General features: G+C 36.7%; 1 protein-coding gene across 1 annotated transcript in view; it reads right to left on the reverse strand.

The window, feature by feature from the left end:
- The window catches only part of LOC136039075 (transportin-3-like), a 94511-nt gene that overhangs the window by 44454 nt on the left and 35567 nt on the right, over positions 1 to 14490 (reverse strand). The window contains exons 10-13 of the mRNA XM_065722562.1: positions 13951 to 14142; positions 11426 to 11658; positions 7059 to 7199; positions 5420 to 5631 (exon numbers count right to left, since the gene is read on the reverse strand). Coding sequence (XP_065578634.1) covers positions 5420 to 5631; positions 7059 to 7199; positions 11426 to 11658; positions 13951 to 14142 — 778 coding nt within the window. The remainder of the gene's footprint in view (positions 1 to 5419; positions 5632 to 7058; positions 7200 to 11425; positions 11659 to 13950; positions 14143 to 14490) is intronic.

Here is a 14490-nt window from a genome sequence, read left to right on the forward strand (position 1 = left end):
ATCGTAGATGAAAGTTTGAGCAAAATGAATAAACTTTTAGAGGTTTTGTGAGTTCAGAGTGCTAGAATAGCTTGGAAAATCAATGTTAAGAATACTAAGTCGCTAAGCCTAGGAATAAGTGAAGATGAAAAGGTGACGTTGTGTATCGAAAAGGTCGATCAAGTAGACAGCTTCAATAACCTTGGTAGTACTATCAGTAAAGACAGTGGGAGCAGTGAAACTGTTAAAAGTAGAATAGCCAAGGTTCAGGGTGTTTTTTTCACAATTGAAAAACTTCGGAAGAATAGGAAGATATGTTTGCGAACCAAGAGTAGAATATTGGAAGCTACAGTTATGACAGTGGTCAAATATTTTTCTGAAGCGTAGCCGGTACAAAAAACGGAAAAAGATCTGCTAGATGTTATCCATAGAAATTACCTACGGATTGTTTTGGGTACCCGACTGACTGACCTTATTTCAAGCAGTAGGCTGTACGAAAAGCCTGGTTCAATCTCGCTTTCTAGGGCTATAATGTGAGAAAGGTTGAGCTAGGGAACGTTCTGCGGATGTAGGATGACAGATTGCCAAAGATTGTCCTTTTTGGCCAACCGTTTATGGCTCAACGGAAAGCAGGTCGTCCGCGGTTGGGGTGGGAGGATGTCGTAAAGAGTGGTTTAAAAAAAATTGGAACTTCCTGGGAGGGTGTAAAGAGGAAGGCTTTTAATAAATTGAAATGCAGGAGGAGCATTCGTAGATGAGTTGGCCTCGGGCAGCTTGATACTGCTGTGAGTTGTTAGTAGTAGTAGTGTTTAGATAAACAAGGGGAAAACAGGAAGAAAAAAAGAACGAAAATGGAGATCCAATTATTTCCAAAGGAATCGTAAACAATTGCACTTGGATTGCCAGTTATTTCCAAAGGAATCATAAACAATTACACTAACTACTCTAGTAGTTTACTGTCATTGTAGGTTTTTTAATAATCCCAGAAAAATAATTGATTAGGACTAGTTGGGAACCACAGTAGTTACTAAGAGAAACGAAGTATGATTCCCACTCATTGCTATGGAAACAATCATAAGCAAGCGACAATCTTCAATTAATTAATATTTCTTTTCTAAGTTTATTGATTTGGTTTCGGAAGTATTTTCAATAGGTTTGCATCATTTGGTTACATTTTATATGTTTTATTTAATTTAGAAAATGTACTGGAAACACGTATTAAAAAATGAATATACAAGGGATACTGGGCGTAAATTCCAGTATTTCTGCTTTTTCTCCTCAGTAGGCTCTAGAGACAGAGCCTAAGTGTTTACCCCCCTCCCCTTCCACAGAAAATCCCTCCCACCAATGGAAAATTCCCCCACGCACACAATTGAGCAGCCAAAGAAAAAGTACAAAATAGGTACCTCAAAATGTCGATCAGATGTTCTAAGGGGTAACAAAAGGACCAGATATCAAAACCAGTTTTAGGACAGGGCTAGTTGGTCTCCAATTACTTTCGACTTATAAAGAAAGGACTATAACTCTCCAAAATGTCCGTATGTTTCCCAATAACAAATACTATCTAAATGCAATGGACAAATTACAAAACTTACAGCCCCTTCCTTTAGGGCACTGGGGGATCTTGTTATACCCATAGGCCATATTTATTAGACCTTTCAATTAGGATGAATAGAATCTAAAAGTAAATAGGAGTTTCACTCTAGATTAATAGCCGAAAATTGTCTGAATCATCAGATCCCTTTAGTTCTCAGTTTCGTAAATTACGAACAGTCATTTGATTGAGTTGATAGAAAAGCTTTATTAAAAGTCTTGTCTCTATATGGTATGCAAGATAAATACATTACTGTGATTGGTGCTACATACGAGAATAATATTGCTGCGGTTAAGGAATGAAGTGAGGTTAGCAGTTGGTTAGGTGTGAAAAATTAAGCAAGGTTGTTTCCTAATTCTGTTTACACCGGCTATTTCGATGGACTGCCCCCTAGGGAGCACAGTAAAGGCTATGGTAGGACATGAAATCAACTGGAAAGATAAAATTTTCCTAGAATTGGATTATCCAGATGATTTGAAGATCAAAGATAAATAAGTTACCAAATTGAAAGAATTTTTGAAGGTTTTGAGATTTCAGAGTGCAAGAATAGTTCTTAAAACTAACGTCAAGAAAACTATGCCACTTAGGCTAGGGATACCCCCGGACGCAGAGGTGACGTAAGGCAACGAGAAACTCGATCAAGTGAATGGCTTCACATACCCGGGTAGTATTATTAATTAAGATGGTATGCAGTGAAGATATATAAAGTAGAATAGCCAAGGCACAGGGATTTTGACAAATGAAAAAAGCTCCTGCGAACTCAGATGAATATGAGGAACCCATCGTAATGAAAATGGTCAATTAAAGCTCTAAAGCGTGGGCACTCCGAAAGGCGAGGAAGACAGAAAAAAAAATTCAAGCGCAATTGCCAAAGAGTAGTGTTAAATATTCGTTTGACTGATACCAATTAGCCACTTTCTAGGGTTTTAATATAAGAAAGGTTAAAACGGCTAGGGCACATTTTACTGATGAAAGATGACAAATTTGTGTTTCTTTGCCATCCATCTGGGGCCAAACGAAAAGCATACCTTTCCAAGATTTTTGCTTCTGGAACTTCCACCTAGGGCCTAACGAAAAGCAGATCTTTCCAAGATTTTTACTTCTGGACCTTCTACCTAGGGCCTAACGAAAAGCAGATCTTTCCAAGATTTTTGCTTCTGGATCTCCCACCTAGGGCCGAACAAAAAGCAGATCTTTCCAAGATTTGTGCTTCTGGACCTTCCACTTGGGGCCAAACGAAAAGCAAATCTTACCGAGATTTGTGCTTCTGGACGTTCCACCTGGGGCCAAACGAAAAGCAGATCTTTCCAAGATTTTTGCTTCTAGACCTTCCACCTAGGGCCGAACGAAAAGCAGATCTTTCCAAGATTTGTGCTTCTGGACCTTCCACCTGGGGCGAAACGAAAAGCAGATCTTACCGAGATTTCTGCTTCTGGACCTTCCACCTGGGGCTAAATGCAAAGCAGATATTTCCAGGATGTTTGCTTCTGGGCCTTCCACCTAAGGCCAAACGAAAAGCAGATCTTACCGAGATTTCTGCTTCTGGACCTTCCACCTGGGGCTAAATGTAAAGCAGATATTTCCAGGATTTGTGCTTCTGGAACTTCCACTTGGGGCCAAACGAAAAGCAAATCTTACCGAGATTTGTGCTTCTGGACCTTCCACCTGGGGCCAAACGAAAAGCAGATCTTTCCAAGATTTTTGCTTCTGGACCTTCCACCTAGAGCCGAACGAAAAGCAGATCTTTCCAAGATTCGTGCTTCTGGACCTTCCACCTGGGGCGAAACGAAAAGCAGATCTTACCGAGATTTCTGCTTCTGGACCTTCCACCTGGGGCTAAATGCAAAACAGATATTTCCAGGATTTTTGCTTTTGGGCCTTCCACCTAAGGCCAAACGAAAAGCAGATCTTACCGAGATTTCTGCTTCTGGACCTTCCACCTGGGGCTAAATGCAAAGCAGATATTTCCAGGATTTGTGTTTCTGGACCTTCCACTTGGGGCAAACGAAAAGCAAATATTACCGAGATTTGTGCTTCTGGACCTTCCCCCTGGGGCCAAACGAAAAGCAGATCTTTCAAAGATTTGTGCTTCTGGACCTTCCACCTGGGGTGAAACGAAAAGCAGATCTTACCGAGATTTCTGCTTCTGGACCTTCCACCTGGGGCTAAATGCACAGCAGATATTTCCAGGATTTTTGCTTCTGGGCCTTCCACCTAAGGGCAAACGAAAAGCAGATCTTTCCAAGATTTTCGCTTCTGGACTTTCCACCTTGGGCTGAACGAAAAGTAGATCATTTTAAGATTTGTGCTTCTTGGCCTTCCATCTGGGGCCAAACAAAGCAGGACTTTCCGAATGGGACGGGAAGAAGTCATAGAGAAGGATTAAAAAGGAATTGAGACTACACGGGAGGGGATGAAAAGTGAAGCTTTGAATAGATTTGGGTGGCGGAGCAGCATGTGTAATATTGCTAGCCTCAGGCACCTTTGTGCTGCAGTGACTTTAAGGAGTAGGAGTAGTAGTCGTAATTGAGGTCATCTCTCAGGTTATTTACTGCACCGATAAATTTAATTTTGTATGATGATGCGATCATTTATTTGTATGGTATTGTGTTTTTACACTTTTCTTTTTCTTGTATATTTTTAAATTATTTTTGCAGTGCAATGCAGTCTAACCATTGGACGGGGTAAAGGTGAGATCTAAACACCTTTCCAAGTCCAATTTAGGCCGTATGTCATAAAGTTTCATTCATGTATTCCAAACATTTTCTGAGTTTGTGAAAGCTGCTCTTCTCACCTTTTGTCTTTTTTAAGAGCTTCTTTTAAAACTAAACAGTCCTGATATAATGCTGTGCTTAGCGTTGGACATTTACATTCAACTTTAAGTCCCTCGACCTTATCCCTGATTGAAACCTTACAAGGATGCGATCCAAAATTATCAAGTGAATAAGATAAATATTAAGGGATTGCATTGACTTTCTTCATATCTTCATTACCAAAAGCTACAGTTGCTTGAAACATCGTTTTTAGACTTAAATGGGAAACATACTTATCAATTGACCTTAGGACTCAAAATCTATGTTGTTATGATATGAATAATGACTTCATTGAACTAATGACAACCCAAAACTGGGTTTATTGACACACATTTTTGTGACTAAGCACGACTGTATACAACTATTTTAAGAGTCATCGAATCCAACCAAAGTCAAAATTAAATCACACCAAAATTTAGGCTTCCTCTAGTGTCTGTTTTCTTTGAAAAATACAAAAAAGTAGGGACAACTTTCCTCTAGGTCTACAGTCTCGGAAAAAAACAGTTTCTTTTCACAGGTAATAGTAGCCAACTGTCTGACTTGCGTTTTGCAGGAAAAAAAACATACAGAAGGAACCTGCAATAACGAATACATTAACGAAGAACTTAAGAACTACTTTGCCTCATTAACTTCTCCAACTTGAATTAATTCTAGAATATACTTGTTTGAACGTTTCTAGACAATGTGAAAACAAGACTCAAAAAGTGAAAACAAGATTCCAAATACTTGAGGTTCCATTATGACCAGCGATACGAAACAGATTTTCAAGACTATTGGGGTTTCCCTCCCATATTTGTTTACATAATACACGTCACCTGTTTTTTAGTTCCTTTTTCAGACCCCCTCCCCCTGACTTCCAACGTAATGCCTGACCTCTTTACCTTAGTAGTTGTCTCATATTCAAATTCCTCCAACGGACTAAAGCAAAACAGGCTAAGGGTGGACGAATATCTGAACTGCAAGTTTTAAGACGGTAAGATTTTTGCTAACAAATATAAATTGCGAAAAGAAACAAGTGAGAAGGGTCCCTTGCCTTGTACATAGCCTGAAGAGGTCATCAACAGTATCTGGATTGTCCCTTAATCCATTTTCTTTTTGGAGTAGGGCACATGCTGGTCCAAGGAATGATTCAAGCATAGTAAGAAAGCCTTGTGCACAACTTTTATCACCGGCATATTCATCCACAAGAATAGAGCCAAGATACAGAAAACACGAATGCTGGTGTCTTGCATATACCTCAGTTATCTGAAACAAAACATGATCTTGAATTAAGGTAAGTAGCTTCAGGATTTACACCAGTAATGACAGGCACTTATGGATACAAATCGTTTGCTTATTTCACATAGATCATAATTTTCTAAAACCAAACATGCGAAATATTTATTCCAAGCATTACCTGACTTTCAGATAGCTAACCACTTTGCAGACGATTTCCTTCCAGTTAATTGAACCCGATGGATCCCAGTCTCGTGCAAATTAAATTTTACCAGTCCCTTTCTTCAAGGTATAGCATTACAAGTCGAATTACACATTCTATGTTAAGAAAGAATTAAAAAAAATTTTAATTTCTTTGCTTTCTTCCCATTATCCACTGTAAAAACAGCACTTTATACTAAAATCATAAACAATACAAAAAGTTATAAACCGTGGCAAGTATATAAGGAAAAACACGAATCAATATTCAGATCAACAATTTCAAATAACTGGTAAGAAAACACTACTTTTTTTTAATGAGAGGGCGAAACGTTTATAGTTAATAGAACGCTCAAGAAATAGCTTTTTTTCTGTGAGCGCCCATGCTCAACAATTATAAATATGTGACAAGGACACGCTGCCTTTTTTTAAAAGAGAACGCTAAAAAAAGCTTCCTTCGTAGAATTCTTAACAATTTTAAGTAATTGGCAAAAATTACCAGTTTTTCCTTTAAAAAGCGAGGCCTGAGCGTCCAGTTATTAGAACGCTCAAGGAAAAGCTTTTTTTCTTTGAACGCCGACCTTCAACTATTTTGAATAATTGGCAAGAAAACATTCACCTTTTCTTTAAAAAGAAAGGCTGAACGTTCACACTTATTAGACCACTCAAGGAAATGGTTACTACTCTCTCTCTAGCTCCTAACATTCATCTTGAATGAATGGAAAACAGATCACACTGTTGAAAGTGTGATCTGAAAGTGTGATCACAAAAATTCCCATACATGGTGTGTTTTACATGTAAAAATTAGTAGAATTAAGGTAAAAAATAATTGACTTTCCAGAACATTAGCTTGACATGAGTTTAGTTTTGAAAAGGTTAATCAAATTTGCTCACGCTGGCCATAAACACCAAATTTGCTAGAACTAAGCCGAATTAACAATTGGCTTCGGTAAATTCTCCTAGAAAAAGAAAAGATATTAAAATATAAAGCAATTTATGTGACTACAATTCCTAACGAAAATTTATACAATAAGTTATAATGATTAATTGAAGACATACTTTTCATTTCCAAAAGTTCTTTCCTCTTTTACAATTGAGCCAATAACAGGGGAAGAGAAACGTCCAAGAGACCTGAGACCAAAGCGCAAGCATCTACATAGCATCTACATACCTCTTTTACAATAGAGCCAATAACAGGGAAGAGAAACGTCCAAGAGACCTGAGACCAAAGTGCAAGCATCTACATAGCATCTACATACCTCTTTCACAATTGAGCCAATAACAGGGGAAGAGAAACGTCCAAGAGACCTGAGGCCAAAGCGCAAGCATCTACTCAAACGCTCACATATCCTTTGATTGCTTTCATATTTATGAAGGACTTCTGAAAATATTGGCCAAATCTGGAAGGAATTACAAAGATGTAAAAACAACAAAAAAAGAAAAAGTGTAACAGCTCTTTCTAGAAAAATGAGCCATTTTAAAGAGCTTCTGGTCCTTGGATTTATCCTATATGATACATGGCTATCTCTTTAATAATCAGCTTCGTACTGAATCATGATGGGTGCCTCGAGTTTTGTTTGTTAGCAAATAGACAAGCGAGTCTTTGTCTCATTATGCAAAATAGGTTCCATTTAACTAGTGACGAATGTTTAGGAAATTGTTTATAGAAAAGAGCAATTAAAAAGTGTTTGTTTTTACTACTTTAGTTATTTACGCAATGACGAGTTGAGAACTCCCTGGAGTCGGAAAAAGTATCTCACAAACAGAAAGGTTAAAATCGGAAGATGATACCCAAGGAAAACTTACAAGCATGCTAGGGCCAAAGGCCGAAGCGAATAATATGTGACACCTATATAATAAGCGTGCACGGGCTGAAGGCTCAATCAAGCGGGTGCATACGATGGCTCTTTGCTAGCCAAACGGCCAGGCTTTTGTCTAGCTTACTGTATAAAATTTTTCAATAGAACTATACAAGTAGATATAATATATGGTAGGTCCGAACGTTGAAATTAATTCTGCAGATTATTGGAATTACATATTAAATAAATTAGCAATAGAACTATATAATCATGTACACACGAGTTAAGCACGAAGAATCAAACCAAATCTTGGGGGATAGGGAAGGATTTGTAGAAACGACAAAAAGGTCATACAATTTAAAAACCACACGGGGGTAGGGGATCTTTGCTTGTAGACTCGACCTCTTCAATATATATCTGACTTTAGTACATACGCCCTAGATCCTTCTCTGCCTCCAGAAGCACCTAGGGCATCGACAAGGAGCCTCCAATCTTTATGGTATTCTACTGTCACCAGTACATTTTCCCCACTCGGATTGCAAAAACGTGTTAAGAGAGCGCATATCTGATTGGTAAGTGCGGCGTAGGGTGTTCTTGGGACGACCTCTTCTACTCGATCCTCTAGGTTGCCAGTAAAAGGTTGCCTCGGGAGTTCTATGGTCCCCCATTCTCAAGATATGGCCTACACTACAAGCGACACTGACGAATGATATCGCTAACAAGAGGCTGGTTGGCCTTTTTTTGGATCTCTACGTTCCAGACTCGATCAGTCCATTGTCTGTTCAAAATTCTTCGGAGTCATGTATTTTTCAGAGGCCAGGATCCGACGCTCTTTTTGTGCATTAATATATCGTAATTCGGAAGCGTATTTCCGAATCTACAGAACATTTACCATTATGAGTCTAAGTGTGCTACGGAGTGTGAAACCGTTCGATTGCCAGATTCTCTGCACTTGCTTAACCCATGCAGTACCCTACTTCTTTCTGCAATGAGCCATAATTTAAATTATGCTTCCCAGGAATTCAAATTTGACCACTTGTTCCAACTTGTTTTTACTGGACTTGATCTGATGTGACGAGTTTTGAAGTCACCATGCATTTAATTTTGTTGACTCTAGCTTTAAGCCTTATGTGATTCACCTCCGTGTTGTCTTCATCAAGAAGTCATTGAAGGGATTACTTGCAAATCTCAAGAGTTATGACGTCAGCAGCAAAGTCAAGGCCACAAATAATTTCTTCTATATTCACACCGACGCCTTGAGCGGTTGTATTTCTAAAGGCAAGGTCAATTACTATGATGAACAGCAACAGGGATAAGAGGCAGCTTTGCTTAACTTTTCAAAGAACCCTGAAGTGTCGTATTAGACCTTCACATGTATGAACACAATGTTTGGTTTTCAAAAACACAGCGAAAATTATCGTGATTATCTTTGATGGCATAACATAATGGGAAAGTAACTTCCTAAGGTTTGCTCTATAGAGCGAGTCGAATGCCTATTCAGAATCAAAGAAATTCATGCAAAGTTTGTACCACAATTCATAGGATTCCTCTGTAAGTACTCGAAGAGTGAACACAAGATCTGTACAGGAGAGGTTAGGTCTGAAGTCATGTTGTTCATCTCTAAGTGTATCATCCATTACTGATTGGATACGTTTGAGAAAAATGTGTGAAAGTAGCTTTCCAGGTATAGAGTACAATTATCCCACGCCAATTGTCACATACAGATACATCATCTTTTTCGAGAAGCTTCCATCTAAGGGAACCTTTTCCATAGACCTCAGAATTGTAAAGAGTTCAACCCTCTTGAATCTCAAATATTGCCCAGAATATTTAACGTTTCAGCTTTGATTCTGTTTCCACTAGGTGCTTCCTGATTCTTCAATTTCTTGTAAGCTTTAAGTGTTTCTTCGACTTTAGACAGATCAGAACTAATGTCAAGCGAGGACAGTGGTCTGGCTTGATCCTGAGTTGTTCAGTTGGGGGTGGGCGGTTAAGAACTTCCTCATATTGTTGAGCTTACACTTCCTTAACAGTTTCTGGGTTTGTAACTAGATTTCCGGATTGCTCCTAACGGGTGGAATTTCTTACCAATAATTGCTTTTGTAATCTTGTATAAGGTTTTTTTCGCAGCATGTTCTACCTTAGATATATTTTAGTCCAAGTGCTGAAGCTTATCACGCCTACTACTTTTTTTTAATATGTTTGTCAATTATTTTCGATTTTTCGGTTGCAATTTAAGTTTTTACGAAGATGGGTTGCAAGCTCCCTGTCAAACTCTCCTCCTTTTCCAGCTAGGGACTGGATGAAGAGAATAACACCAAAATCTTCAGGCAGAGTATCTGACTGTGCTTAGTTACAAAAAAAAAACATCAGTCATTTAACGGAAAGTTTACAAAAACTATGCACAATGTAAAACAAAACTATGTACAAAGATACTATGTGCAATTTACCCACACACTTATTTGTTGTATTTACTGAGTTCAGTGTTTACCTTTATTGAAAGTTACCAGTTTTCAGCTTAAGAAATACCTACGGTGCATTCTCTTTCAGATAAACTGGATTTAACCAATATTTATCCCTCTAAGTGGCATTATTACAATAATCACAATGATTACAATAATCTTCTAAAAGAAAAATTTTCAAAATATCATCATGTAGAAAATATTAAGCACGGATAAGGCCACAAAGGGCCATTCCCTCCAACAGCAGAAAAAAAACTACCATCCTAATCTACTATAAAAGCATTCTTTTAAAGAAAAAAAAAATGAAAAGATAAATTAAAATAAAGTCTGCCTTACTGCTTGATTAAAGTTCAAACAATAAACTATTTGAGTATTTTGCTAAATACGAAAAAAACAAATTTTGTATCTAGCGAAAATCGTGTTTCGTCTTCTTTTTTTCTGCTACTAATAATTCAAATTACTAGTTTTATATCTGCTTGGAAAATATACAAGTCATTAGGAACTTTCTTTCATTACAACAGAACTATTAACGTAAATAGGCCACGCAATGATCATGAACGTATGAATTCACTTCAGGGAAAGGGTAGGAGGTATAATAAACACAAGAGATGAGTGTATTATATTAGAACTTTAAAAAAATAATCGTGACGATAAACCCCTCCCGACCCCTTTCCCATGCGCAAGTACCTAAATGAGGTAACAGAAAGTAGGTTACGAATATTAAGGACCTGAGGTTATTGGAATTTGATTACATTACTTTTGTGTTATCGAATGGCTTGTGGCTAGGAAGCCCCGAGGAATAAGAAACTTCTTTTCAAATTAGAGAAATGACTAGAGATTCCGAAACATCCAAATTCCAACATTTGCTAAAGATAAGAAACAATGTTCAGTGTTTACTTATACTAATAAACCAATTTAAATATTTATTCATTTAATGTGGTGTAAACCTTCCTATAAAAAATTACAAAACTAATAGGTTTCACCCTAAAATACAGCAACTTAATTTGACTTTTTTTTTTGTAAAAAATCTTCATGAAAAAGGTCGAGCCAAAACCCAGACCTGAAAGGCTTGCTCAAAAGAAATTTCACTAAATTTGCATTTAAATTATTGTTTTGCTTCTAAAAATAATACAATAAGTGATTTCCATCATAAACAAGCCTTTTCTCTTTGGTTAATTTCCATTGTGTTTCATTCGGTTTCTCTCATAGATGACAAAACACAAGTAATTACCAAGATACATGCACCCCTACTCCTTGTAGCCATCTACTCTCCTAAGTTTAAATAACTCTACACACACAAATATACACGCACACAGACACAGGTGCAAAAAAAGATAGGAGTATTTAAAAGAAACCTAGATCTACCTGAATCATCACAGCTTGACAAGGGTGTGAATTTCCATTTGTATTTATATTTAAATGCCTAAAAACAGCTGCCAGCCGATCGAACCAGAAAGCCGGATCCGAGGGTTTCCCTTTTTCTGGATTTGGAGTTGGATTGACTAGACTTTTGAGCGGTTCCACCTGCGGTCGACATACTTCAAAGAGTACCGCCTCGATTTGATCCTCAGGCAGTCGACTTAGAACAGTAGTAACTCCTAAGAAATTCAAAGAAGATAACATAATTTTGTTCCAAATATAAGTATAAAACAAAAACATTCTACTAGGGTAATGTATTACTTTTCTGAAAGGTAAAATTTTAGCTCGTAAATTGTATAGATAATGTATCTTGGTGTTGAGAAACACGGTATATCACAGGTGAACCAGGATTATCCAGTAGGCTAGTGGTCTATTAGCCTATCTCAGGGGCCAACTACCAAATAGACTAGTGATCCAAGCTGGATGAGCACTTCAAGGTTATTGCACATGCAAAAAACCTTTCATTAACAGAATAAAACATCTTAAAAATTAGGATTACTGTGCAATTGGCATTACTTAGCTTAAAACGTTGCTTTAATTGAGGAAACCCAAGAATCTGGAAATCCATGGGAAAAAATACGTAAAAACAAATTATATATAAATCTAGATTTAAAAAAATGCTTTTAACTCTAAATGTATTGGAAAGTAAAATGAAAACTCTTTCTCCAGTTACTAGGAAAATTTGAATTTTTAAAAAAAAAACTATAATTGAAAGCATTGGGTGGTCATCACCAGGAAGTATTTACGTCATGACTGACTCACAGTCACAGATTCGTTTTCAGTCTTAAAAATTTCCTTTCTTCCGGGTAGCAGATAATTTTCTACTTTTTGACAACGAAAATTTTTGGTAAATCGCGGGATCAACTTTCATCAGAGACACAAATCTGTATAACTATTCAAAGACCTTACAACACCTTTAACTATTCAAGGAAAAAGCTTCTTACTTAAAACGCTTCATCGTGAGATCACTCCTTTCTTTCTTAAAAACCAATAGCCATAGGATTAGCTATCAGATCAGAATCAAGGAAGTAACATGTAAAACCCTGTATGCAAACAAAGTGTTAATTAAAATTAATGAGTTAGCTGATTAATGCTAAGTGATTATGCTTTATTTGTCTATTATCTTTGGAAATCAATACGCATGCAAAACTTCAGCTCATTGGACCACGAAAAGTCGATGAAACTGTTGGTTAAACGCTTTGATCTTCGACCAAAGCAGACGAATTTAAATAAAAGCGTTTAATAACTAAGTGGCTAAAAATCACCCTTCAATTTGAGATATTTTACGAGAAATTAAAGAACCTCAATCCTAAGTTCCAAATTTTCGATACAATTCGGGTTAGTTTACACATTCACTTTCATATTTCGATAGGAGGGGATCCTTCTAAGGGAACCACAGGATTTTCTTCGCTGAGGGGTTCCACATAATTTTAATCCTTCGCCATCAAAGCTATTATTGTTCCTCCAACATTCAATAAGACATTCTGCATATTTTTGACGAACCAAATATAAAATAACTATTTAGACTCCCACTCTATATCCGTAAGGACATCGCAAATTCTTCTTAGGCGTTGCCGTGTCATTAGATGGTATTTTCACCCAGCCTTGTTCTTTTGTGAACTTAAAATTCCTGATTAGAAATTACACAGCAGGAACAAGATCTAACTTCCAAGAAGAATAAAAGGTTAGGGCAGTAATGCTATGGACAAAACTATTAAAAGGAAAGGATCCACAAATACAGGTATTGCAGAATTGGTTTTAAGCTGGGAAAGTTGTTAATAAAAATAATGTTAAATTTCTCAAGGGCTAAACAGACTTAATATTTTGTCCACCAAGGGTCTGAGGAGCTAAGCCTGCAAACTACGCTTAGAATTTTATGAAAAGAAACTTATTATTTTTGGAGTCATTATTTTAAACTTTTAAAGTATGTAAACAAATAGAAAGGTCAAAGTTTAAACTAGCATTAAGCATCTCAATAGTTATCTGATGAATGTAAGCTACTTTAACAATTATTTTTTCTCTGTTCAATAGTTCAAAATGTTTAGTTCTGTCAGTTGGAACTCTAAAAGTAAAAATAGACAAATGAAATAAGGGACAAAACTGAGCGTTAACTTGAACCGATGTCAAAGGCTAGAGTAAAATCAACCCGTATTGATGAAATGTGACTGATGCTCGCTAAAAAAACCCAAAGCCTGTTAATTTTGTTCGATTTTATTCATAAGCGTTATTGCTGTTATTTCATATTTAAAATAGGAATAACAACACCTATCATAATAATTATAATGAAAATGCAGTTAGAAGCTCCTAAAAATTCATCCTCAATTTAAGATTCTTATATAGAAAAAAACTTGGAAGCTGATTTATTGAACTGAATCTGTAACATCAATCATTAGCAGGACAAAGGAGCATACTCGGTACACACAGCTTGAAAGATCTAACTGAAAAAAAGAAGAATAACTGACAATTCTTACCTTTCAGAATATTTATGCTGGCATGTAAACTGAGGGGAAAAGCATCCATATTCTTGATAATTTGAAGAAGGCCGTCAAAGTGTTTGGTTAAACGGTCTCTTGCAACGTTGCAAATTGATTCAATAGCACTTGAAGCAATGCCAGTTAAACGGGAGTCAGTCAAATGGCCCAAAAGAAAATTTAAGACAGAGTCTGAAAAGTAATAAAAATACTTTTTGAAAGAAAAGAATAAGAAAACAGATTAAGATCAGTACTACTACGTTCGGATTCATTGGCACACAGGATATTTATCATACACCTCGTAAGCAACAATTCTTACAGTTTAGTTGAGAATTCCAGCAAATGGTGCAATCACAAAATCATGCATATTTTAACGAAAAAAAAGCTATAAAAATATGGCTTTTATTTTAATATTGCAAGGCCCAAAAGGGAAAGGCATATCTACCATGTTATTTTTTAAATAAATTCAAGAGGTATAAAGATTCCTCAAGTGAGTTTTTATCAATTTGTTGTACATAAAGAAGCGTTTTTGTTTCATAG

The sequence above is a fragment of the Artemia franciscana genome, chromosome 2 (assembly GCF_032884065.1).
Source record: "Artemia franciscana chromosome 2, ASM3288406v1, whole genome shotgun sequence".
Classification (NCBI taxonomy): domain Eukaryota; kingdom Metazoa; phylum Arthropoda; class Branchiopoda; order Anostraca; family Artemiidae; genus Artemia; species Artemia franciscana.